Source organism: Micropterus salmoides, unplaced genomic scaffold, assembly GCF_014851395.1.
Source record: "Micropterus salmoides isolate LMB-PRFRI ecotype aquatic unplaced genomic scaffold, ASM1485139v1 Ms_hic_scaffold_2, whole genome shotgun sequence".
Taxonomy (NCBI): Eukaryota; Metazoa; Chordata; class Actinopteri; order Centrarchiformes; family Centrarchidae; genus Micropterus; species Micropterus salmoides.
Window position 1 is genome coordinate 38,482,886 of NW_024041150.1, and position 27,697 is coordinate 38,510,582.

At 42.5% G+C, this 27,697-nt stretch overlaps 1 protein-coding gene across 4 annotated transcripts in view; it reads left to right on the plus strand.

The window, feature by feature from the left end:
- Positions 1-834: 834 nt before the first annotated feature.
- LOC119912944 (butyrophilin subfamily 3 member A2-like) overlaps positions 835-27,697 on the plus strand; it is a 32,992-nt gene continuing 6,129 nt past the window's right edge. The window contains exons 1-7 of one of the 4 annotated variants that reach the window (XM_038732230.1): positions 838-2,353; positions 2,754-3,781; positions 5,250-5,582; positions 7,643-7,984; positions 9,041-9,322; positions 9,463-9,561; positions 9,850-10,975. In XM_038732230.1, the coding sequence (XP_038588158.1) occupies positions 3,712-3,781; positions 5,250-5,582; positions 7,643-7,984; positions 9,041-9,322; positions 9,463-9,561; positions 9,850-9,944 (1,221 nt within the window). In that variant the 5' untranslated portion in view covers positions 838-2,353; positions 2,754-3,711 and the 3' untranslated portion in view covers positions 9,945-10,975. Of the gene's footprint in view, positions 2,354-2,753; positions 3,782-5,249; positions 5,583-7,642; positions 7,985-9,040; positions 9,323-9,462; positions 9,562-9,849; positions 10,976-27,697 lie in introns of those variants that run through there. The other 3 variants (XM_038732227.1, XM_038732228.1, XM_038732229.1) reach the window with 3 other exon arrangements.

The window sequence follows — 27,697 nt, forward strand, 5'->3', positions numbered from 1 at the left end:
TTATTGGTTGCATTTGAAGCAATACATTTTACATCCAAAGTAAGAATGTTAACAAATAAATCAGACAAAGCAAAATCATTTATTGATATTCCCAAAGTTATGGTCTCGACTGGTCTTGAAATAAAATCCTCAATGTCTTAGACAAGACAGACTACATATTCAGTCGAATCCGAGACGAGACCAAGACAATCAAAAATTGGTCTCGAGACCAAGACTGGTCTTGAGCAAAACAATACTACTTTTGTCACTATAGTAGACTTTTACTTATGATGTGTTGGTGGTTAAAGTAAACCTGTCATCTTATAAACACAACTTCAGTTAAAATCATCATTTTATGTCATCAGGTTACATGAAATGATGACGATGATCAATGATGAATTTCACTTTTTAACCAAATCTTGTAGACTTCTTTTAAATGTCCATCCATCCATTGTCAACCGCTTATCCTGCGTAGAGGGTCGTGGGGGGCTGGAGCCAATCCCATCTTACATCGGGCGAAAGGCGGGTTACACCCTGGACAGCTTGCCAATGTCTTTTAAATGTCTTTTTAACTAAAAAATACTCATTGGGGAATGTAAGCAATCAAAAAAAACCTCTGTCTGGGTGGATGTAGGCTATAAGTTAACAGACTTCAGGCATGATACCATCATTTTTTCTTTATGGTTGTGCTCTGTAAATCAAAAAGAGGTTACAGTTACAGAATTCCTTATAGCCATGCAGTTTTATCAGCAACCTGGATTGAACGCAGCAGGTGATAAAACACGAGAGACTTGACTTGGACTCTGGCTCAAAGACTTATGAGCATCTCTGACACACACACACACACACACACACAATGCTAGGTTGGTTCAACTTTTTTGCTTGACCAGAGGCTCTACAGTCCCAGTGACAGAAACAGCAGAAAGGCCTCACACACCTAACTGAAGGTAGAAGGTGCTCAGTAATGTAGCAAATGTTGAAATCACCACTGGAGGATCCAACGTGAGCATTTAAGCATTTAGTAGAAAAGTATTACATACATATGTGAAGTGATAGTTTTACTTGTGTGTAAAAATGTAAATTTATAATTCAATAAAAGCTTTTTGTACATTTACTTCCCTTCAAACAGACAGATCTAAACCACAAAATAAGAAAAACAACCCTCTGCTGGTTGGATAGCAGTGTGGCCTTTAGGATCTCTCATCAACTTGATGTTACTGCTACTTCTACCTGACAGGGTCGTGCAGAGACCTTTGGAGGGACAGGTGCTCAAAGTAGCACATGGAACAAGGCTCTAAATAGAGGTGTGCTCAAAATATAGAAACAGCAATATCATGAAGTCCTTGCTGATACACATACAGATACCGATGCTTCTGGATCGATAGGGCAGTAAATGCTGTGACGCAGTGTTGAAAAGAAACAACAAACAACAGAAAAGATCATTTTATGGTGATTTTTGTTTTGCACCTATAAATAACTCTGGGATTAGAAAGTAACGTGTATCTTATACCTTAAATTATCCAAACATTAAAGCTTTTCCTTCTAGGACATGGTCATTATTCAGAATCAACATGGTGCCTTTATCGTGACATATCTTGAGATGATAGGGAATACCCAGCTCTAGATTTAAAACATTGTGTGCACAATACAAATGGAAATGTTAACACTTTTTTCAATATGGACATGCTACACATCATATGATCAGTTAGATTGTTCCGTTAATTTTACACATACAACTCAGATTAACTGGTATGGTAAATAATCTGTATCTTAATTATATAAATAATCTTTATAACAACAATGTATTAAAAGATGACAGGATGGCCCCAGAGTGTCAATCAAGACGCAAGAAGTCAGGATGGATAACTAAATCTTTAACTCAGAAATTTATAAATATAAAGCACAGAAAAGCAAGCCCAGAGTAGGCATGTATATGTATAGGAGGAAATTATTTCTAAATACACAGTAACAATGCGGCGAAAACTACAAACTATAAATTGCTTCTTGTAAAGAAGAGCTTATGCTGCAGTTAACACACTCCCCAATAACAAACAAACAAAAATCTTGCTGTGTAATTAGAACACACAGAGTCAAGCATCACATGAAAATTATGGGGAGATCCAGTTGAGAGCTTTGAGGCAGCAGTAGCTCTTTCATTCTTAAGAGGAAGTATGGATTCATTTTCACTTCTCTTTTTTACAGTCCTATATCAGCCGTGGATATCACCTGACCCGAGTATAAGCTGATTAAGAAGTTTTTTGGCAGCTGACATATTCTACAAAATGTGATATAGCGACGTTGTCAGTCAAAGTGGGAAGTCCATAAATCTTGTTCAAATCCAAAGCTGAGTCATTTTCTGGATGTCTCACAGATCGTAAGTACTTGACTCACTCTTCTCATCTTCATCATCATCTCACATACACATTTTTTTGTTAGGTTAAACTTGTGTGTGAAATATTGGGTTTATTACATACACTGTAATTTTATTGTGTAAAACACTGAAAGATCATGCAGATAATGTTCTGTATTAAAATATGAGTTATGAATGATCATTACGGTAATAATTTAACTTAGAAATGTTGGGTTTTAATTGGAGTTAATTTATTTATTATTTAAGTAGTCAGTGTCATTTTTAATAATGAATGATTAATGAATGACTTCAGAAATAAATAATTGTCTACAGTAAGATATTAATCTACGGGTAAAGTTGAGAACATCTCTGTTAGAGATTTTACACTAAGGCTCCAGAATAATGAAACATTTATATGTTTCAGGGAGTTTGCTGTTGACCAGTTGTTGCTGTTCCTGTGAAGTCGACCTTAAACATGGCTGTTTATTAGAGTTTCTAATGTGTCTAACTTGTTGGACATCCAGTAATTTAATGTGAAATGAAGTTTGTATTGTCTGAATCTACAAGTACAAGTAAGTTTTAATTTAAATGTAGTGGATACAAAGTACAACATTTTGTGTAAATATGTACTGATGGAAATTACACTTAAATTTGTAGTCTTGTTTGAGTAAATGTGACCTACCTCTGTAAAGTGGGTTACAATAAATTGATTTTGCCCTGTCAGGCAGAGGATAAAGCTACAGCTTATGCTATTTTGTACTCAATGTGGTGTCAGGTATTTACTGGTAAACTTCACAACAAATGTGGTCCAACTTAATTGATACTTAAAAACACAGATAGGTGGGAGGCGCTATCTTGTAAAACTGTAACAGACCTTTTCAGTTGTTAATGAACATTTGAGGGATTTCACTTATTTTCTCTGTTGTCAGAAAAACAATGTGAGTTAATTCAGCACGGCTTGTTCAAATAGTTCAAATTAATCACGTTAAAAGGCTGGTGTGACAGTTTTAAATCATACACATTATATACACACACACACACACACACCATACATAAATAATTATATATATAAATACAATGTATATAGAAGACCCTGAGATGATCTTATATAAGAAAATGTTATTGATTTTCAATGGAATTGGCAGTTTTCTTAGTGGGACATGTTTTTGCCAAAATCTCAAGAACCAGTGATCAGTTTTTCTTTTTCTTTTACTGGTTATAGTTGAAACTGCTGAGCTGCCTGAATTTAACTGCAGTCCAGCTGGTGGTTATGTGACAATACATGCATTTTAGATAGAGATTTAATGTGTGTGTATAACCAATGATCTTCTCAGGCCTGTCTCTAAACAGGTGAAATACAAATCTTTTTTTTCAACTTTCAGATGCTGCCGCAGATTACCTTCAATGTTTGGCTTTATTTCAATTTAATCCTGCCATTACCGTCAAGTGGAGGTAATTTCAGTGCAACACACTTGAGTAACACATTGATGTCTGTATGTGTTCCACAGCAGTCGGTTAAAGAAAAAATTATTTGTCTTTTTACTTCTCTTTCTATCTTGGTTAAACATAATGTCACATGATGACGTGAGGCAGTTATCATCTGAACCATATGATCCGCATGACTTTACAGTATTTGCTGACTGAACTGTTCTTACCCCACAACAATAGCCTCACTTCCGAGTAATGAAATTTCTGTAGTTTATAAAGATATTTCACTCAGAACAGATGAACAGGGGTTTCACTTTTTCAAATTACAATGAAAGGACATACATACATGCATACGGTATGTATACATTAGTGTGCATGTTTATGCATCATTTTCTGTGATGAAATATGGCAGCAAGCTGAAAATCCACACATCTTTCAGTGATGTTGGACAGATTTTTATCTACTTAGATGTTGTTGGCTTTTATGTTTGAAGCTAGAGATGGAGAGTTTAGGGCTCAGGTTTTAAAGGCCAATTTATTCTTGTGTAGACGTAGCCTACGCAAAGCCACGTACCTGACACTTATGAACACCTCCCCAAAAAACTACACGTCACAGTGATGTAGACTGCAAGAACTGTGATTGGTAGTGATGTGCGGATCGATACTAAAATATCGATATTTCTGATTTAAAAGGATTGACGTCTAAACTAAGTAATTTGGAGTGAGTGTGTGTTTTATCATAAGTAACTTCCAGGAAGGTCTAATTATGCTTGGATATCCAACAAAGGTTCAGTTCAAGGGCAACTGGACTTGGTTGCCCTTGACCTTAACCTTTGAAGTGAGCCGCTGCAGCCCTTAACATTTCCCGTGATTGAATGCTGACTATGGCTGACTGTAAAAGTAGTCACGTCTGGCTTTATTATAGCTGTGAAGGTAATAATGAGTAATGCAACACCACAAACTAATTAAGTCAAAATAATATAATGATGTTACAAAGCGGCGGTTCTGAGCAGTTTGATTTCTTGTCATTACGAAGCTCCTATTTGGAATTAGTAAACCTACAGACTAGAAATAAAATATGTAAGTATTGGTATCGGTATATGCAATACCAGCCTGGGTATTACTTGGTATTGGAATGTAAATGAAGTAAGTGTATCGCACATCACTAGTGATTGGTTGGCTTGGTAGAATCACATTTCCTCCTGCGCATTTCCAGCTTGTTCTCATGCGTGGCCGCTGCCCTCACTGTGCCAAGCACTGAAAAGATGACCCCAGATTCATGTTAAAAAAGTTACACATCACAGATTCTTCCAGGGAGGGGGGGTTACTTGTATGTTGCCATGGGTTGTGTGCAATTACTGAAAGATGAATTGGTGGAAGAAAGGCGAAAATGAAATTAAGTATGGTTTCAATTTGTTGGGGTTCATTTAATTGTGAATGAACCAGTTATCACTATCTAACCGTTGTATTTGATTTTGTAACTCTCCTTGCAGTGCCATTGATTTCTATCACAGAAATCGTAGCTCTGGCTGGCGAGGATGTCATTTTGCCATGTCACCTTAAACCTGCAGTCAGTGCCAGTTCTGAGACAGTGGTGTGGACCAAACCTGATTTAATCCCAAAGTACATCCATGTTCACCATCAAGGACAAATTATGTGTCCGAGACAAAATCCATCTTATATTAACCGAACAAATCTCTTTGAGCAAGAACTGAAAAATGGAAACCTCTCCCTGAAACTCAGCTCTGTAAAAATCCAGGATACAGGAAAATACTTTTGCCAACTTCAATCAATGCAGGAGGAAGCTTCCATCCAACTCACTGTTGGTGAGTCAGCCTTTTTTGTGATGATCATTAAATTTCCTGTGACACACTACTTTTGTTTATATCATATGTTCTACTAGCAGCCCAACCTGCTCTCTCATAGTTTCACATTGTCTTGCAATGTCATTAAACCAGTAGACAAGACACCAACAGTGTTCAGAGTCTTGATGTTAGGAGGGAGTTTTGCTAGCTCTCAAACTATATACATGGATGGATGGATTCATGGATGGATGGACATATACTGAAGACAGTACAGCATCTTAATTCAGTGCACTAAGGGAAGTCCTGTAGTATCATCTATGAATTCTAAAAGCACGTTATTTAAATAATAGCAACTTAACTTACATAAGTTGAGTCATATAAGTTATATAGTTATTTATAACCCAAAGCATGATCTTGATGATCTTTTCCTAATGCTAACCAAGTAGTTTTGGTGTCTTAACCTAACCAAATTGTGATGTTGCACAAAGTTATTATTTTTTTATTTTGAAAGTCTAACCGGACATTGCATATTTATTATTAGCATAAAAAGTCCAAAGACAATATGAACGTGGTGCCCAGGGCGTATAAAAGTGATGCCAAGGGGTCTTGACCCACATGTGACAAATTTGGGAGTAGGAATGTGTTACACTGCCCAGAAGCATGAATTACAACGATGAATTACATATACATATGTCTGCTGACTGCAAAGATCAGTAAAGAAAGTTACAGTGGTCAAACAAAACACAGGAGAACTCCATCCATCCATCGTCCACCGTTTATCCTGCATACAGGGTTGCGGGGGGCTGGAGCCAATCCCAGCTGACATCGGGCGAAAGGTGGGGTACACCCTGGACAGGACGCCAATCCATCGCAGGGCCACACATAGACAGACAGACAAACAGTCACACTCACATCCATACGGAAGCGCATTGCATTCACCAAAGAAGAAAAAATTGGAAGCCTTATCTCATAATTACGAGATCAGGATCTCGTGCATCCACTAACTGATTAACTGATCACTAAACAATCACTGCTTTAGTATAGGCCTATAGATAGGTGAAAGGTAAGATTACCTGTTTTGAACATTGGATACCAATAATGGACAGAGAGCAAGGGGAGGAGGAGGAAGAGTTGAAAGAGGAGGAGGAGGAAGTTGACTTGGAAGGACTATTGGGAAGAGGACGAGGACAAAGAAGAGAAGGAAGGAGAGCCATCTCCTTCTTTGCCCTCATCATCTTCATCCTCGCTATCATCGTCCTTGTCCTCCTCCTCTTCCTCTTCTACCAACTCTTCCTCCTTAAACTTGTCCTCGTTGTCGTCCCCTGCCTCTTCCTCCTCCTCCCCTTGCATTGTTTGCATCCATTGTTCAAAACAGGTAATCTGACCTTTCACCTATGTATAGGTCTACTGTATGCTAAAGTGATTGGTTAGTGATTAGTAAAGCAGTTAGTGTTTCACACGTGGTTTGTCGCATTTTGATTGGTTGTGTTTGGAAAAGGAAAGCAGGTCACTTCCTGTTAGATTTTATTTGGTTTTTACAGTGTATGTCTCAGCAGCTATCAGCAGATTACTTTAACTCTAATGATGTTTTGGAAATGTACACATAATCCTAAAAAAGACAAAAGAGCTTTAGATTTAGAACAACAGTGTGCATGTGGTATATCCAAAAATTTACTATTATGAAAAATGTGTTTTTTGTTCCATTTGATGCAAGTGCTTCATTTTTGGATGTGTTTCTGGCATTTTGAATGCAGTGTTACATTTTGAAGGAGATATGAGGCATTTTGCAGTTTGTGTGTGCAGTTTGCGAATTGTGTGTAGAGTTTTGAAAAAAGGGGACGTATAGGGAAAATCTTTAAAACTCCCACACATGCTGCCCTACAGTATAAATGTGCTCAAAGTGTGTCAGTCAGACTCTGAGGCTCCCATTGTTCATTGCTCTTTTCCCTGTTTTTTAAAAAAAGCAGCTTTGATAATTTTGTTAAATCATTTCTGATGTTTAAAAGAAAATATAACATTTTGAAGGTGTGAATTAAAATCCTGTTCCTGTTTCTTGTTCATTGTTTTCCTTTTCTTTGCAGCTCTGTCAGAGTTGATTTGTTCACGTCAACCAATCGTAGCCCTGGCTGGTGATGATGTCATTTTGCCATGTCACCTTGAACCTGCAGTCAGTGCCGGTTCTGAGACAGTGGTGTGGACCAAACCTGATTTGGACCCAAAGTACATCCATTTTCACCACGATGGACGACTGATGTATCAGTTTCAAAATCCATCCTACTATTATCGTACAAGACTGTTTGTGGATGAACTGACTAAAGGAAACGTCTCTGTGAAAATCTTCAGCGTGAAAATCTCTGACTCAGGAAAATACTTTTGTTTCCTTCAATCATTGCAGATGGAAGCTTCCATCCAACTCACTGTTGGTGAGTCAGAATGTGTTTTGAAAAGGAAGGACTCAGTTTAACTAAATATACCAAGTGATATATGGGGCCCTATTTTAATTATCTAAGCTAGTTTTCTGGCAGAAAAAAATGGTCAGTTCAGCAGGTGTTGATTCAAAAGGGTCTGTGAATTAGTCATGTGTGTGTTTTAGGTGTAACATGCAATAAACCAATCAGAGTGTCATCTCCCATTTCCTTTAAAAGCCAGGTGCTCTTGCATCTTGGCACTGCTTTCCATGGATGTTAATATGAACTATGATGAACTGGTTGTGGGTCACAGCTCACAGGTTTCTTGAGTGTTTACTTTAACAATTTACTTTCAGGATTGGAGAGGCAGCTGTCAGTCATTTTCCAAGTGCTCAATAAAGTCCCAAATAATATTGTGGGACATTAAGCAGCAATACAAAAAAAGTGTAGTTATAAACGTGACATGACACACAATTCAACTTTTAGCTTCTTGTGAGGTGGCAATGGTGCAATGAACTAGATACATTCCTTTGGTGTGAGAGACCTGGGTTTGATTTCCACTGTGACCCATCCACCATTGTGTCCCTGAGCAAGACACTTAACCCCTAGTTGCTCCAGAGGTGTGCGACCTCTGACATATATAGCAACTGTAAGTCGCTTTGGATAAAAATTAATAAATTTAATTGTAGCTTCTAAAATAATTTAGACGCTCTGATGGAGCTCAGCATTGATCAGGAGGACGGTTGCTTGTCTCCAAACAGTTTCACTGTATCAACCAACCTGGAATGTGTGTGAATCCTTTTGGATGTGTAGACGAATACACATTAACATCAGATCCCAACCGATCCTGTCAGTGTGTCGCACAGCATCTCTCTTACCTTTGGAGTATTGTGCCCCTATAAAAAAAAACAAACAAAAAAATTATGCGCCGTTGACTTTAGACCTGTCTGCTGCTGCCTCAAGACAAAAATGCGCCAACCATTTGCGCTTTGCACCACGTGCAAGATAGGGGCCCTTTGTGTTTAGTTTGATCTTAAATGACTGTCCTAATTGCTCCTCTCTCCTCCTCAGGTGCTGTCTCCTCACCCATCATACAGGTTGTCTCAGATAACAGTGACAGTGTGGTGTTACAGTGTGAGTCTGCAGGCTGGTATCCAGAGCCTGAGGTGTTCTGGCTGGACGGTGAGGGAAACCTCCTCTCTGCTGGACCTACAGAGACAGTCAGAGGTCCTGATGACCTCTATACTGTCAGCAGCAGAGTGACTGTGGAGAAGAGACACAGCAACAACTTCACCTGTAGAGTCCAACAGAAGGACATCAACCAGACCAGAGACACTCACATCCAGGTTACAGGTTAGAAAGAGTTCTAACTGAATTATAAAATTATAAATATTAAATTGGTACTACTATAATACCAAAATAATACTATTTTGGTTTTAAGCAGTTGAGGTTTAAATTGAGTAAAAATGTCATTCTGTTTTGTATCATTTCAGCTGATTTCTTCACAGTTTCATCCTCTTTTAATTGGATTTGGATCATCATTTTTATTATCATTGTTTTGGTGATAATTATTCCTATGGTATTACTGAAATGTAAGTCACAAATTATTTTTCCTTTTTTATGCCAAATTACTGTGTTATATAACACACTGTTCATGATATAATATTGAATTATACTGTAAAGAATGTAAACAAATGGCAAAAAAAAGAACAGGAACTATAAAATATGGTACAGGTGGTGCAGAGGTAGAACCCTTCCAACAACACAGGATGGTTTGCTTTAGGTTTGTTCCCATTAACAGTGCAGGATAATTGATCCTCCCTAATCTGGGGTCAAATAAGAAGCTATAGATTAAACATATTTCTTTTTTGTTGGCACAGGTTTCAAGAAGAACCAGGGGGAAGAATTGGAGATGGTGTTTAAGCCAGCAGGAATGTACACAGACATGATGCACCATAATAAATCTAGAAAATAGTCCAAAATACAATGGGATAATCCATGGAAACAGACAGGGAAACTTGACGACACATACAAACCATCGATCACAAAGTAATTAAAGCAAAGACACTTATATACACAAAAGAGGAGGTGGCAAATGAGGAACAGGTGAAAAGACTCACAATCAACACTGACAGGAAGTAGATAAGCAGGTGAAAAATTCCATTTAGGGAGTATCATCTAATGTTATTGTTCTACTTGTGCTAATGCAAATGTATGTACCCATGTGAGTTAGTTTTTCCAGAGCTACAACTAAGGAGTAATACAACTGTTAACTTTCAAACTATTGATTTTATTCTGGGAGGAAATTACGATTAATCATCTGTCCACTAAATTGGACATTAGTAGCAGGAGAGTTGTAAGTAGCAGACCTCGGCTACGTAAAATTTTAATACAGTTATGAAAATTTATATTTCCGGGAATATTAATATATACCTCGAAATTTTGTTAAGTTCGGTTAATTCATTAGTTGTTATTCTGAAATCGTTAGGTCAATCAGTCAATCTCAGATCTGAGCGTAAGTTCTATGTATAGGGACTCTAGATTCTGAATAACACACACACATCCGTCGCTGTGCTCAAGGTGAATTTATTAACTAACAAAAGAGAGTACAATTGTGGGTAAATGTGGTAATATTACAGGGATAACAGTTAATATGACAACAAGGAGGTACTAAAACAGGATAGCCTTTGTAAGGTTCGATTGAATTTCAGTTCATATTGTAGAGGGAGAGAATTCTACCAGTATGAGGGAACGAATGAAATTGGGTTGCAGATTTAGTTTGTCTAATCTAAGGGTTATTAACTGTGGATGGAGCCTATAGAACACCAACGAGTCACAGAGTGTTGTTTGTTTTGCCCTACCCTTGCCGCAGGTCCTGTGGCAACACAGTCTCACTCCCTACTCGTCAAATGTCTGACGCATGGTCAAGGCCCTTTGTCGTCGCTTTTTAAAGACTTGGGTAGCCCTTTTGCATCAATTATTGACGTTTAGGGATCCACAGTCAAGTTAGCAACGCTTAGCAACAATAAATATGCAATATCCGGTTACACTTTCAAGATAAAACGTAACGTTTTGATACATTGCCATGTTGAAACACGCATAATTAAAGTCGTGAAACGTTGCAGTTTCGCACAGAAAGTACTTGGTTGGGTTTAGGCAACAAAACTACTTGGTTAAGGTTAGGAAAAGATCATGGTTTGGGTTAAAATAGCTATGTATGTCAATTAAGACTTAAGTTAACTAACGTTAATGTCAATTTACCTCACTCGCCTAAATAAAAACATTTAATGTTTTGTTTCGCACGGGACACAAACCCTGTTCTCCTGCTTCAAGGTCCGGGTTCTGGCCCTCTATCCACCCCAATCACCTCCTTACTTCGTCTTTTCTCTTAAATATCATACTTGCCCTTACCATCAAAAACTGACACAACAGGGCTTCCCTCAATACGTCGAACTATGACGTCAAAGGGATCCCTAGTGCGTCACAAACTGACGATTGTGGCTCTTGACCAAGCGTCCATATGTGACGACTTGGGAGTGAGACAGGGTTGCCCGTGTCGAGGCTTGACTGCCGGTTGGCTCGGGAAGTCGGTTCTGGCCCGACCCCAGTGGCGTTTTCGAGCTGGGTTGAAACTGGTGGATTGGGAAGCGCTTGCAGCAACGGGCCGTCAGCCAAGGCTTTTGCTCTGATCTCAGTTCGTTTGTTGTCACTATAGCGGAGCCCACTCAGGGTTCTGTCGTCAGAGCCGTGGTTTCATTTATTCAAGGCCATAAATGAAGGCTTCTGAAAATCAAATAAACTCACAAATTCACTGTAGGTTCGCGAGGCCTCGGGAATATAGGCTATTTAATGTTGCTGAGGTTAAACAGGCAGCTCCAAACAGAATAAAGAAAATCCAATCTCCCGCTAAGAAATTTGGAATTCAGGGTCGTAGCTTTCTCAGCTCGTCTGAAGGCGATTTAAGTACGAAACAAAAATCGGAATTTCAAAGTAAAGGAAGTTAAGAGAACGTATACGTTTAGTTTCAAGAAAGTTTTAAAAAGAAGAGTTTTGAAGAAGCTCGAACAAATGACAGCAGGGCCTTTTATTGATCCCGCAAAGGTAGTGACGTCCTCTCTCCACAATATCGACATTTGGAAAAATACTTAGTTCTAAACATTCGGATAAAGACAGTTAAAACAAGGCTAAACACTATGGAAAATGTTATAATGGTTATATAAAACAAAGCTTGATTACCTGTCCTCACTGGTTACTGGTTTTAACTCATGAGACAATTTAGATGTAAGCATGACAGTAAAATTTCGTTTATGCAATTACTTGGTGATAGTTATGCCTACTTAACAATTCTGTCAGTGTCAGCCGAGTTTTCTTGTCCCCTTGGTGGCGCTCGGGTCAAACAAGAAAAGAGTAGACATTCCACCTTAACTGAGAGGCTGGTGATGCCTACGAGCGTTTCCATGGATAATTTAGTAAGAAATTGTATATGAAACATTTAACTAAGCATTAGTTAGCATTTAATAGACAGTGATTACTAGGGAGTAACAGGGATGAATTAAAACAACACAGAAAGAGGTTAGAAAACTAGTTCAAGATTACTTTCTTATGGGTCTGCTAGTCTTCAAGCATCACTAAAGGATAACAACAGGGTTATTACTTACTAACTCAGAGGCTAACACCGCTGCTCACTTAGCATGGTTATTATTTAAACAGAATAAACACAGTTATACTGGAACCTTGCTTGGTTCGAGTAACAGGGGTTTTTATGGTCTTTCTTCTCTGCATTCCTGGCTTATCGCACAGGATATCAGAGAATGAAATGGTGGTTTATGGCTCAGCCGTTCTGTGGAGAGAAAAGAGTCAGATTGAGGCCGTAGGTGATCTGCTGGAGGGAGAAGGGGTCAGATCGCCCCTTTTCCTGTCCTGTGGACTGTCTTTAGTGACACCTTTACAGCTAGAAAGGTTAACTAAGGCTCTTTGAATACACAATCCTTAAGCAATTCATTGTCTGATTGAGTCTCTTTCGGTCCTTACCAACTCCAGGCGATGTCTCTGGTTTTTACACGTGAAAAGGTCAACTCTCGGGGAGGGAAACTCCCTCTTTTTGACACCATCTGACCTTCTATGAAGTGCGTCTGGTTGAGTTCACAACAAGTATCACAGTCCAGAGCTGGTGTGCTGAGCTGGGACCATCTTATTCTCTCTGCATGTTGGCTTCATGTTAGCTTAATGTTAGCATCATCATCTTTATCAACAGGCTATGTACCACAGCTTTAAAGTAGCTGTAATTAAACCTCTTCTGAAAAAGCCCAAACTTGATCCGGATGTTTTAACCAACTATAGACCTATATCTAACCTTCCACTTCTCTCTAAGGTTCTGGAGAAAGCAGTTGCTAAAGAGCTGTGTGACTTTCTACAGAGCAATAGTTTATTTGAGGATTTTCAGTCAGGATTTAGAGCTCATCATAGCACAGAGACAGCACTGGTGAAAATTACTAATGACCTCCTTATTGCATCTGACAAAGGACTTGTCTCTTACTGGCTTTATTAGATCTTAGTGCTGCATTTGATGCTATTGACCATCAGATCCTATTACAGAGACCGGAACATCAGGAACATCCTGTCTAAAAATGATGCAGAAAAACTAGTCCATGCATTTGTTACTTCTAGGCTGGATTACTGCAATTCCTTATTATCAGTCTGCTCGAAAAGTCCATTAAGACTCTTCAGCTGATCCAGAAGCTGCAGCACGTGTTCTGACAGGAACCAGGAAAAGAGATCACATTTCTCCTGTTTTAGCTTCTTTGCATTGGCTTCCAGTAAAATACAGAATAGAATTTAAAATCCTTCTTCTTACCTACAAAGCTCTTAATGGTCAGGCACCATCTTATATTAAAGAGCTCATAGTACCTTACTACCCCACCAGAGCACTGCGCTCCCAGAATGCAGGGTTACTTGTGGTTCCTAGAGTCTCAAAAAGTAGACTAGGAGCCAGAGCGTTCAGCTATCAAGCTCCTCTCCTGTGGAACCAGGTTCCAGTTTGGGTTCAGGAGGCAGACACCATCTCCACATTTAAGAGTAGGCTTAAGACTTTTCCCATGATGCACTCAGCTCCTCTCTCCTCTTCTTTTTCAAAATAAGAAGGCAAGCTACATAGTACCCATGACCCACTGAAACTAACAGTGAAGTACTGTCTCAAGTGTCCTGGCGGGTCTATTGCAGGTACTGCAAAACTCTGTAATATTCTTTGCGTGGTTTATCAATAGGTGATAATGATTTGAACGTCCCGCAAGGTACATGCACAATTGCACAGCAGGTGCTGTTCCTCTTCTACCACACACAACTCTGACAAGATTTGACTGTGAGATTGGCAGTCCAATCAGGCTCCTCCTCTCAAAGCATTCGACTATTTAGAGCCCCTTCGTACAACACATTCATCTGTAATAATTTCTATATATAAAACTGACCAGCAGCTCTAGTCCGAGCCATCATGGCACAAACAAGTGCAGACACAGTGAACGTCTTTGTGGTGGAGATTTCCCTTTGATTTACCTCTCTGTACCTTTGATACAGAGAGACAGACATCTTACTGATACTTCTGTAGGGAAGAGGCAACCTATGCTGACTGTCAGTCCTAAAAAGCAGTGGTTCCCAACTAAGGACAGGACAAGTCTCAGCCAGAATGTGTCGTTTGTGGCGAAAAGCTAGCTAATGGCAGCATGAACCTGAGCAAAACTAAACAATACCAATAAACAAAACACCAGAAGTGTCACGCTCTGCCGGTTGGCCATCCTTTGTGTTTACTTTTGAGTTTGGTATCTGCCTTGGTATGTTGAGTTTTGGGTTCTGTCCTGTCTAGTGTCCAGTATCTGTTATATAGTCTGCTTGTCATGTCTAGTCTCTCTGTTTTCCTCTGCTCTCTCTCTGCCTCGTTAGTCTCATGTCTGTCACCTGTGTTGCTCCCGCCCTGCTCGTTAGTCCCTGTGTATATATACCTGGTGTTTCTGTCTTGTCCTTGTCCGGTCATTGTTCATGTTACCCCCCAGTCTGTCGTGTGTGTACTCTCTGCCTGTAACCAGCCTTGCTTGTCTCGTCTTGTCTCGTCTCCCGGAACTTTTGGATTTTGGATTTCTGTTATTCAGCCACTCACCTGTAAGTGTGCTCGCTTTTGTTTGTTTATTAAAACCCTTCGTTATACCATACCTGCTCCGCTCTGTGTCCTGCGTTTGGGTTCTCCAACCTGCCTCCACACCACGATCGTGACAGAATGACCGGACCACAAAGGGACCCAGCGGACACCATGTCCGATGAACTGCTTGATCTGTGCCGGGAGCTTATGGTGCTGAGGAATATGTGGTATGGGGCTAGTCATGTTAGCCATAAGGCAGCTATCGTGTCCCTTGCCTGGAAGAGCCTGGCTGCTCAGCCAGGAGCAGCAGACTCTCTCCCTGGGTGGGTTTGTGACTTCCTCCACACCTCAGCCAATCCCCCAGCCAAGTCCTCATCAGTTCCTCAGTCTGTTAGCCTGGAAATGGCTAACACCCGGACCGCTAGCCTCCGGCCGTCATCTCTCCGGCCGTCATCTCTCCGGCCTGCTAGCCCTCTGCCTGTCCTGCCTGTTGTCTCTTCGGCTGGCGCCGCTAGCCCTCCGCCTGTCCTGCCTGTTATCTGTTCGGCTGGCGCCGCTAGCCCTCCGCCTGTCCTGCCTGTTATCTGTTCGGCTGGCGCCGCTAGCCCTCTGCCTGTCCTGCCTGTATCCTGCTCGGCTAGCGCCGCTAGTCCTCCGCCTAGCCTGTCCGTCCGCCTGCCTGCCCTACCTACCAAGGACTCAGGGACTATGACTCTCCTGGCCTACCTGACCATGAAGGCCAGGGAGTCAGAGGCAGCACGGGCAACTAGGCTATGGCCTGATAGCCTGGAGGCTAGGCTTTCCCTGGAGTCGTCTTTTGAAGGGAGTCGCCTAGCCATCTTTTCGGGTTCCTGTGGTGGTCATCGGAGGCGACGAGGTCACCATCAGCGACCCGTCGGCAACAAACCTGTACCCTGGCTTGCTAAAACGGCTAGCCGCCTGCCTGATTCCCGGCCCGCTAGCGCTGCTAGCTCCACATCAGACCTGCCTGATCCCCGGCCTGCTAGCGCTGCTAGCCGCCTGCCTGATCCCTGGCCTACTCCTGCTCCCAGGTCTCACTCGGTCGTCCTACCGACACCTGTTACTGGTCCCTCATCGAAGGTCCGACTGACACCAGTTCCAAGGTCTCCGTCGGTGGCCAGACCGGTTCCCGCTCCCCGTGCCCCGTCGGTGGTCCGACCGGCACCTGCTTCGCCGGTGGCCCAGCTGACTCCTGTTCTCCCGTCGGTGGTCGGACCAACACCAGCTTCGTTGGTGGCCCAGCCGACTCCTGTTCCTCATGCTCCGTCGGTGGTCCGACCGGCACCTGCTTCGCCGGTGGCCCAGCCGACTCCTGTTCTCCCGTCGGTGGTCCGACCAACACCAGCTCCGTTGGTGGCCCAGCCTGTTCCTCGTGTCCTGTTGGCGGATGGACCGGCTTCAGCCCCGCCGGTGGTCCGGCCGACCCCTGCTCCTCGTGTCCGGTCCATGGTTCCCAGCCCAGCTGTCCAGTCGGTGGTCAGGCCGACTCCAGCTCCTCGTGTCCGGTCCATGGTCCCCAGCCCAGCTGTCCAGTCGGTGGTCAGGCCGACTCCAGCTCCTCGTGTCCGGTCCATGGTCCCCAGCCCAGCTGTCCAGTCGGTGGTCAGGCCGACTCCAGCTCCTCGTGTCCGGTCCATGGTCCTCAGCCCAGCTGTCCAGTCGGTGGTCAGGCCGACTCCAGCTCCTCGTGTCCGGTCCATGGTCCTCAGCCCAGCTGCTCAGTCGGTGTTCAGACCGACTCCAGCTCCTCGTGTCCGGTCCATGGTCCCCAGCCCAGCTGCTCAGTCGGTGTTCAGACCGACTCCAGCTCCTCGTGTCCGGTCCATGGTCCCCAGCCCAGCTGCTCAGTCGGTGTTCAGACCGACTCCAGCTCCTCGTGTCCGGTCCATGGTCCCCAGCCCAGCTGCTCAGTCGGTGTTCAGACCGACTCCAGCTCCTCGTGTCCGGTCCATGGTCCTCAGCCCAGCTGTCTCGTCGGTGGTCCTCAGCCCAGCTGTGCCTCCAGAGCACCCAAGCTTTGGGTGCCGACCTCCGGAGAGGTCTTGCCGTCAGCCTCCTGCTCGGCCCCCAGTGGGGTTGCTGCCTCACTGTTGGCCGTCCTGCCAACCCCTTGAACTCTGTGGCCCCCCTGTTCTGCCCGGCCTGTTGAGTCGACCTCCGGCACGGCCTCCTGAACTCCGTGATCTCTTTGGTCTGCACGGCCTCCTGGGTCGCCCTCCAGGACGGCCTCCTGAACTGTGTTTTCCCCCTGATTTGCTCGGCCTGTCGGGTCGTCCTCCGGGACGACCTCCTGAACTCCGTGATCCCTTTGGTCTGCACGGCCTCCTGGGACGCCCTCCGGGACGACCTCCTGAACTGTTCTGCCCCTCTGCCTTGCCCTGCATGTTAGGCCAAGCGCCTTACCTGCCCTGTTTCCTGGGCATGATCTGCCTGTTGGGTGGTTCCCCCGGACTGTTTTGTCCCCTTGGCCTGCTTGTGCGATCTCCCGAACTCTGTCGCCCCCTTGCCTTGCCCTCTGGCCACCCTCCTGAGAGTTCCTGGTCTGGCCCTCCTCCTGTCCTCCCTCCGCCCACCCTGGCTCGACTTGCCCTCCTCCTGTCCTCCCTCCGCCCACCCTGGGCCTGCTTGTGCCTTGTTTTTGGGCTGTTTTGTTGACCGTCTGGAGACGCTCGTCGGTGGGGGGGTACTGTCACGCTCTGCCGGTTGGCCATCCTTTGTGTTTACTTTTGAGTTTGGTATCTGCCTTGGTATGTTGAGTTTTGGGTTCTGTCCTGTCTAGTGTCCAGTATCTGTTATATAGTCTGCTTGTCATGTCTAGTCTCTCTGTTTTCCTCTGCTCTCTCTCTGCCTCGTTAGTCTCATGTCTGTCACCTGTGTTGCTCCCGCCCTGCTCGTTAGTCCCTGTGTATATATACCTGGTGTTTCTGTCTTGTCCTTGTCCGGTCATTGTTCATGTTACCCCCCAGTCTGTCGTGTGTGTACTCTCTGCCTGTAACCAGCCTTGCTTGTCTCGTCTTGTCTCGTCTCCCGGTACTTTTGGATTTTGGATTTCTGTTATTCAGCCACTCACCTGTAAGTGTGCTCGCTTTTGTTTGTTTATTAAAACCCTTCGTTATACCATACCTGCTCCGCTCTGTGTCCTGCGTTTGGGTTCTCCAACCTGCCTCCACACCACGATCGTGACAAGAAGACTGTTGGTGAAGGCCTTGCACCTTAGATTTTTTTAGTGCTGGGCAAATTCTTGATGATTGTGATTAATTGCATTGTTATGCCATAGTTACTCTCAATAGAGCGCCTGCCGTTTATTGTGGAGCGCTGTCTTCTTCTCCCGCACCCCGCCAAAGCCTCCCTCCACTGCTAGTTTGGGTGGGTGATTTGCAGGCTGATCAACATCTCACCCCTCCTGTGACTTTGACTGTGAGAGCCAGTGAGCAACACACTTTCAAAATAATAGTAATTAAAAAAAACTGCATTAATGTGCGATAAAATATAATATACAATACAAAACTTTAATGTGTTAATGTGATAATGCGTTAACGTTTTTACTTTAGTAACCAGCTCATGATCTGCATAGTGAAGAATATTGACTGTCACTATATTGTGATGTAGGGTACTATTTCTTTTCTTGTTTTATCATAGTATCTTTTTTGTATTGGCCTGCTGGGCACTGCAGATGAAAAATAGCATTCTGGCTAAATCTGACATGTTTACATTGATGCAAGCTCATATGTCAATTAATGTGCACTTTCCCTTATTAAATTAAATTAATAATAAAAAATTATTATATCCTGAAAATAAATTTTTATTTTCTTCTTGGCGCAATTTCTGTGAATCAATCAATCTCCAATGACTTCACACTGTACACCACACATTTATATTAAACATGTAGTGTTCAGGTCTACTACACTGGACCTGCGGGTTTCTGGCAATTCAGTGTGACAGTGAGTTTGAAGAAGAGGATGGCATGACCTTGAGCCAGCTCCAAAATGAGCCTGTAAGCAGGACCAGCAGCCAGCCTCTGGACCAGCTCATCAACAGCCCACGGCAGAACCAACCGCAGGACCAGCCAGTCAGCAGCCAGCCCATCAGAGGCCGGCAAGTGGAGAAATATTGATGCATAACAAAAGAGAGCACAGCTCACAGTTAGGTTTGACCTATGCATATTTCTTAAGTGATCATAATTGATAATTCACGTTGCGGTTCAAGTTTCTCACTATACTGTGTGAACATTTTTGCGTGGTTTTTGTGTGTCTGTGCTCAGTTCTCTGTTTCTGAGAGATAAGTATCTGTATATAACAACTTGTGTTTCTCTTCATTAGTGCTTCCACACGGGACAGCTGAAGCTACAGACACCGAGAAGGAAGAAGAGAAGATAATCCTGCAGCTACAAACTTCTAACTTTCCTTTACTGGACTGACAGTGGACATAGGTCGTCTGTTCCCTACAGAAGTATCAGTAACCTCAGTCTGTCTCTCTGTATCAAAGGTTATCATCATCATCTCCATCAGGAAGATGGTGACTGTGTCTGCACTGTGCCATGATGACTGGAGCTGCTGGTGAGTTTTATATGTAGCGACTGTAACAGATGAATGTGTTGTACAATAACAGGTCAATAACTGCTGTGTCAAACTTTCTAGCTCTTCCAGAGGCAACACCCGAAAATGACCAACCAGGTCAGTGTGTGTTGTTCCAATGCTCCGCTGATGAGTACACGTTGTGTAAATGACTAGCTTTACCTGATGAAACTTCTGATTCAACCGCTTAAGTAACTTACATTATGTTATGTCATGTTTTGCTATGAAATGTTGTGTTAGGCTGTGTTAAATCGTGTTATACAAGGTACATTTATTATGTTACAACAGGGTTGTAGGATGAGATACAGTTTGTAGTTCCCTTTATGCTACAAAGCAAACACTGCTGACTTGACAGCTGTCCAAAAGACGACCATTGACACCTTGCACAAGGAGGGCAAGACACAAAAGGTCATTGCTAAAGAGGCTGGCTGTTCACAGAGCTCTGTGTCCAAGCACATTAATAGAGAGGCGAAGGGAAGGAAAACATGTGGTAGAAGAAAGTGTACAAGCAATAGGGATATATCATTCATTGTTCCAAAAGGTCATTTTTTTAATGGATGAAGCAGGCGGGAAGCTTCCGGTCTACAATATGAAGCCGATGCGGTCCCTGAAACTTGTATTCTATTGAAAATCCAGCAGGGGGCAACTCTTCTCGTTGCAGAAAGACTTCTCAGCTGAATAATTACCCCAGTAAACACTTTCCTGATGAGTTTATGTTCTCAGTCGCTAGTTTCAAGTCTTCTTCAATACAACATGATGTTCATTTCGTAAATTATGGTCACATTAATTTTAAAATAGACCACAAAGCAGAGTATGTTTCAGGGCGGGATTATCTACGATTGACAATTCGTTACCATGGCGACCTGTAGCAAGCTAGCTAGCTCTGGACGGCAGTTAGCGCCGCGATATCGTCACTTGTGGGCACTTCCTGGTTTCAAAAACTTGACATGGTGGCTCCCTATCGGCCAAACTCGAGGTTTCAAAACAGCAGTCCACAAACCAACAGGTGACGTCACGATGACTACGTCCATTTCTTATATATAAATAATAGTTTGACATCCATTATCAGTCATATAGCATCAGTCATTTCAGTCTTGCTGAAATAACTGATGCTGTTGTTCCTCTTATCTCATTTCATGTCTTTCTTTTATTTTCTATCACTGTAAACGCAACTTAAAGAGGTGGCATAATGCTCATTTTCAGGTTCAAAATCTTATTTAGGGGTTGTACCAGAACAGGTTTACACGGTTTAATTTTCAAAAACCACCATATTTTTCCTCAAACTGCACATTGCTGCAGCTCCTCTTTTCACCCCATGTGTTGTACGCTCCGCTCTTGAGCTACAGAGTGATGCATCTTACTTGTACAAAATCTTTGTTGGGAGTTGCACATGCGCAGTTCCCGCCCTTCTCTGCTTCAGAAGAAGCAGAGTCGTAAGAATCAAGGTATCCATCCAGCCATCGTCAATCGCTTACAGGGTCGCGGAGAATCAAGGTAGTGTGATCCAAATCAAAGCCGCTTCAGTGACAGAGCAACAGAGCTGCAGTGTTGTTACTAATACTAATGCTAAGTGTATGTGTAAATCAAAATGACTGTATTAGTCTCTGACTCACTTTATACTAAGGATTTGCCTTGATATAATTTCTCTTCCATCCCTCAATATTAAAAACTTAACATAGCTGCAGCATGTGGGCCTTCAATAAACTCTAGTCCAGTGGATTGAGAGGGGATCTGAGACTGTGGCCACCCCTCCGACAATGCTTGGAAAGCAATAACCCCGTCAACTCCTTTCGATTTTTGCTTTAAAACTATTCTGTGATCTTTTGATATTTTTTTTACTTCCAGATCCTGCCTATCCAAAACTTTACCTGAGCTTTCTTCTGGGACTTGCCGGGCTCAGGGCAACTTTAAAGGCAGAACTTTGGCAGCCAGGAACCCCGAAATGCCTACCCTCGACAGGGAATTGGATCCCTGCCCAGGATTCCCCCCGAAAACAATAAAGATAATATAACAAATACGTGATCGATGAAGACTGCCAGGCAGCCTAGTGTCACACAACAAAGTGATTTATTAAGAAAATAAGCAAAACCAACGAGTAGGAAGAATCCTGTGAAGTCAGTAGTAGGGAATGGATGAGTGAAAATGTGCTGCATGGATGTTGTGCTGTAAAAACAAAGACAAGAAACCAAACAAACAAGGAAGCTGTGAGATGAGGAGGCCCAACCCAAGACTGATTGCTGCTCTGGCTTATATACATGGGGCACACCGGGCCCAGGTGTTTCCCATGCCGCTGATTACCCTGCCAATCAGGTCTGCAGCCCTGGAGACAGACAGCACACCAACAGCAGTATAAACCCTGCAGAGACAAACTCCCCAGTATCACTTTCCTGAGAGAACGGCAATGTCGAGGCTAAAACAAATGAATCCAATGAACCAGTATCCCTTGAGGGAATGCTATTGTCCAAGTCAAGATATTGAACTGTTAATGTCGACATCCAATTGCAGGATACAGAATGCATGCATCCACAGCCATATGAAACAAAGTGAAGTTCACTCTTGAACTCTTGAGTATTTTTCCAAATGTCGATATTGTGGAGAGAGAGATTAAAGGGAAATATGCTCAATGTATATATTTCTTTATCCCAAAAAGTTAACACCTTAGGGACTTCCCCTGAAATCCACTCCAAAATTGACGTCACCACTACCAAATGAAGTCAAATAAAATGGCCTGGCTGTCTTTTGTCGGGCGCTTCTCTTCTAAAAACTTTCTTGAAACTAAACATATACGCTCTCTTAACTTCCTTTACTTTTGTGAAATTCCAATCTTTTTTCCGCTTCGTACTTAAATTTCCTTCAGACGAGCTGAGAAAGCTACGACCCTGAATTCCAATTTGATTTTTGTTTGGAGCTGGCTGTTCAATCTCAGCAACATTAAATAGCCTATATTCCCGAGGCCTCGCAAACCTACGGCGAATGTGTGAGTTTATTTGATTTTGTTGTTGCAACTTCATCCGATCGTTTTGAACAACTTTGGACCAGAAACTCAGAAGCCTTCATTTATGGCCTTGAATGAATGAAACCACGGCTCTGACGACAGAACCCGGAGTGGGTTCCGCTATAGTGACAGCAAACGAACTGAGATCAGAGTAAAAGCCTTGGCTGACAGCCCGTTGCTGCAAGCGCTACCCACAAAGGACTCTGGAACAAATCCACCTGGCTTTTACTGTTATGGACCCCGGTATTGGGGTAGGCAGTAACAAGGGAACACAATGCATTTGACATCAACTCACCATGTCTGTGATATTCTTATAGATGTCAGAAAGGGCTGAGTGCAGTAGCAGAGGAACAGAGGTGTGGACCCAAGTTGCAGACACTGACGACGAGGTTGCTGTTCAAATGAAGATTTATTTAGTCCAAATAAAACAGGAATACAAACAAAACAGGCTTACTTTTAAATTGAGTCCAAACAAAGGGGAAAATCCAACAAAGGTAAATCCAAAACCACGGGAAACAGAACGAGGCAGAACACTCAACATTAGACGATGACACCACGAGGACTGAACAGAACTGAAGGCAATATATACACACACAAGCAGGCAGGGCAATTAACACAGGTGAGACACATCAGGTAATCAACAGGGAACAGAGCTAGACAAGGACACATGAGAACTGAATACTACAAAGTAAAACAGGAAGTAAGGCACACGTGAATACACAAGGACAGATCTACCAAAGTAAAACACAAAACCACATTCCTAACAGTACCCCTCCCTCGAAGAACGTCTTTGAGGAGGTGAAGGAGGGCCAGAACAAACAAAACAAAAGTCTCAGGCCAACTTCTGGTGGGGCAAAACAGTTCAGGCGACCGACGCGGAGGTCAACCCAGCAGGCCAGGCAGAACAGGGGGGCAACAAATTTAAGGAGGTTGTCCAGAAGGACGACCCAACAGGCCAGGCAGATCAGGGGGAAACAGAGTTCAGGAGGTCGTCCCAGAATACGACCCAACAGGCGGGGCAGATCAGGAGGGCAACACAGTGCAGGGTCAGATAGGGGAACCTCAGGTGGGCGGCCTGAGAGCAGAGCAACAGCGAAGGCGAAACCTCTCTGGAGGTCGGGCTGGGGGCCAACGATGTGGACGGAACATTTACGGCGGTCGAGCTGGAGGCCGGCGGCGAAGGCGGAACCCCGCTGGAGGCCGGCAGCGAAGGCGGATCCTCTCCGGATCCTCCTCTCAACTGCGCCGATCAAAGGAGTTACTTTCCATCTAGGGCGAGTTTAATTTAAAACCTTTTGCACCTTTATGAATTGTCACCTGCCAGCTGAATCTTTTGTTTCACTTTATTTAAATTCGGACATTTCAATCATATATTGGAGCAGAAAATGTCACCAGAATGCTGGAAATTAAGTGTTTAATGCCCCCCCCAACCCTTTGATCAGCAACAGCAAACTACTTCCTTAAAAGAGAAAGCAAGCATGTAACACGATTTTACTGAAAACACAAGACTGAACACTTAACTTAGGGAAACACTTTTAACACCCTCCCTCCTCTGAGAGGAGTAAACACGAGCCTACAGCACCTACAGCTCCACATTTCCCAAGCACACAGCTCCACACTGCTGTCTGACCCTAACCTTTCCACTGACCCAATAGGTGTCATTTACACTGGGGATGCTGGGGACATGTCCCCACCACATTTTGAAATGGCTGATTTTGTCCTCATCACTCTTTGAAAGCATTTGTTAAAAACGTTCTGAAAAACAGCTTGCACCAAGAAATGTTAACTAACAAATGAAAATGCTTTGAGAAAGGTCAATTTGCACAATAAGGAAACATGCAAAGCAATAGAGTTTTCCCTCCTATAAAAACAGACATTTCAATCATAAATTGGAGCAGAAAATGTCTCCAGAATGCAGGAAATTACTAGTTTAATGCTCAAAATCTTCAGGGGGAGGACCTACAGACCCTCCTTACATATATTTCAGCATCAAATATTTTATCTAAATAGTGCTAAATCTCCAAATCACTTCCATGAGTTGCAGAGATAATCTGGACATAATGTCATTGCATTGTTTGTCTCGAGACTATGTTGTGTAAAACCAAATTATGTAATTCACTTCATAAATGTGCTTACTGTAGTTTTGTCTCACCTGTGGTAATATGAAAGGTTCTGCTCCCTGCTCTTCTCTTTGGATGGGATCTTCACTGTTTTCCTGAGGATACAAATCAACAAACCCTTAAAGAGAAAGATAGAGACTGTTACAATCCCGGCTTTCAGGCCGCAACAAAGAAGGAGGATGCTCAATACTGACGTGTCGACGCTGTGTCGAGAGGCTTCGGTGCGTTTCACCCGTGTTTCGACAGGTGGCACACCTGCTGCTCCTACGCTTGATTCACAGTGTTTGGAACAAACCGCACATCAGCCTCTAACTCATTTGACAGAGGACACACAATCCTTTGATTTATTGGTGCTGTAGTAGCTATATCCTCAGCTAAAAGAGTGATTATTTATTAAAAACACACAGATGTGTTTTATTTAAACACACTTTTATTGCAATCCCCATCTGCTGTCTCTAACAATCTGAAGGCATTTGTTTGTTTGTTGTATGGTGATTTCTCCGAAATCGTGTTGGTCATTGATAAGATGTTTAGAATTGTAAACGCTGGTCAATCATTGTTTCAATGAAACCCCTACCAAGATGTGTCAATATATGACATATATGTGACATATACTAGTGACCAGTAGATGTCAACGTGGAGACGAGTGTCAAAGTGTTTCGAAGCCTCGACACAATAAAAAAACAACGTGGCAGAGCAGTGTGGAAGGCGTCTGGGTGGGCAGTCTTAAATAGACTGGGTTCACTGGCCAGGTGTTGCCAGTCTCCTTGATTGCCTGCAGAGAGTGACACACACACACACAGACACCACACAGTACACAGGCCCTAGACGCACACACACACACAGACAGAGAGAGAGATTATACTGTAGTTTTGTCTCACCGGTTCCCTGCTCTTTGCTTCATCACGTTCCTGTGGAGAACTCAAGTCCATTGTTGATCAGAATGATAAGAGAAAGAAGGGGAGAGATGGTGAAGGGGCAGACACAGAGAGACAGTAATTGTAATTTAAGAGAGAGAGACAGCGAGAGAGAGATAGAGAGAGAGAGAGAGAAATTTCAAATTCTACAAAAATATCAAGAATTGGAAACACAATCTGAAAGGGACAACTGAAATACCTAGTAGGTGAAAAACTAAATTGCTGCATGTTGGCAGCTAAATATCTGGCCTCTTGCCACAACCTGAGGGACATCCAATGAAATGCTGCCAATTAAATACTGGTCTCTGAGGCTTTTTATGGTTAGATATATACAGATTCAGAAAATAAACTGTCGTCAACAAAAGTAGAACGAGAAATTATAAGACAACATGCTTACACATGAAATCTTTAGGCCTACATGTCACACGATTTTTGAAACCTCTCACTCAAAGAGCAAAACCTCATCTCAAATCTCCAAAACCATTAGCTATTTCTCAGCCATTCACTCAGTTTTCAATTGCATAAAACACTTTTTTCCAAAGACACAAAAATCTAACAGGAATTGACCTGCTTTCCTTTTCCAAACACAACCAATCAAAATGCTACACTTAATCACCAGGTCCCCGTTTCAGAAAGCAGGTTGAACAAACTCTGAGTGTAAACCTGAAATCTGGGTTGACGAACTCTGAGCTGTCACACTCCGAGTTTTCGGTTTCAGAAAGGCCGAATAAGTTCAGTCAACTCTGAGTATGTTGAGCCTGATGCGTGGGGATGAAAAAAAGCCATCATCAATGGAGCTCTGATACCATGGCAACGGGTAAATAAAGGCAGAGCCTTCGTTTTAATCAGGTGGAGCTAGAAATATGAATGCTGCCAACGCGGACCATGATGGGCTCTAAAAAGCAGGAGTGGAGGAAGGATCGATACGTTAAGAATATTAATTAAAAATTTTATAAGGCGTTGCTCATTCATCATTTACCAGACTGGAATTTCCTTAACCCTTTAACGTCCTCTCAACCATTTGGAAGACCACATTTTAATTCACTGTATCTCATTGAAAAATGTACTGAACTTAATTCAACCTCTTTAAGCCATCTCTACCATTTGGTGTAGGCATGCTGTGCTAAAAAAAATCCACTAGTTGACACTGTTTCATTAAGATACCCTCCTTACAGGAAGTTAAAATCATCAAAATCACTGCAGACATGAAGAGTCTTTTTGGTGGAAATTTCAAAGTTTAGGATATTTTTTGACATATTATAGTTCCAGAGGAATTACTTAACAGAATTATGTAACTTGATACAAAAAAATAAGTCTAATATGGGACAAATAATTTTCTAAAAACATGCTGTTGTTGTGCTGATGTTGAATTAATTTCATAAATATGTCTTTATAATGGTGAAATCATGCCAAAATATATTTACAAAATATATATACCAAAATAATAATAAAAAGATAATAAATGTACAGTTTTTATGGAATAAAAAAAACTTTAAAACAAATAAATATCTTGAAAACCAACTAACTATCTAGACAAAATAGACATATTCAATTCAATTCAATTTCATTTATATAGCGCCAAATCACAACAACAGTTATCTCACAGCGCTTTTCATAAAAGAGCAGGTCTAGACCGTACTCTATGATGCTATTTACAGAAGCCCAACAGTTCCCACCAAGAGCAAGCACTAGGCGACAGAGGCAATGACTCGAGGGTGGGCGGCCATCTGCCTCGACCGGTTATGTGTTGACATTACTAGCATTATAAGAGTGGTTTGTAAGTGTGATTTCTTTTTTCTGTTTCACAAATAATAGATGGGCAGTAAAACATTTTATGGTGCAAGGCCACAGAATTTTCCAGCCCTTATACCAGAAAACCCACAAGACTCTGCATACTCTCCGTATTTGTATAGAATAGCGCCTTTCTAGTCTTTTCGACCACTCAAAGCGCTTTTACACTACATCTGCATTCACC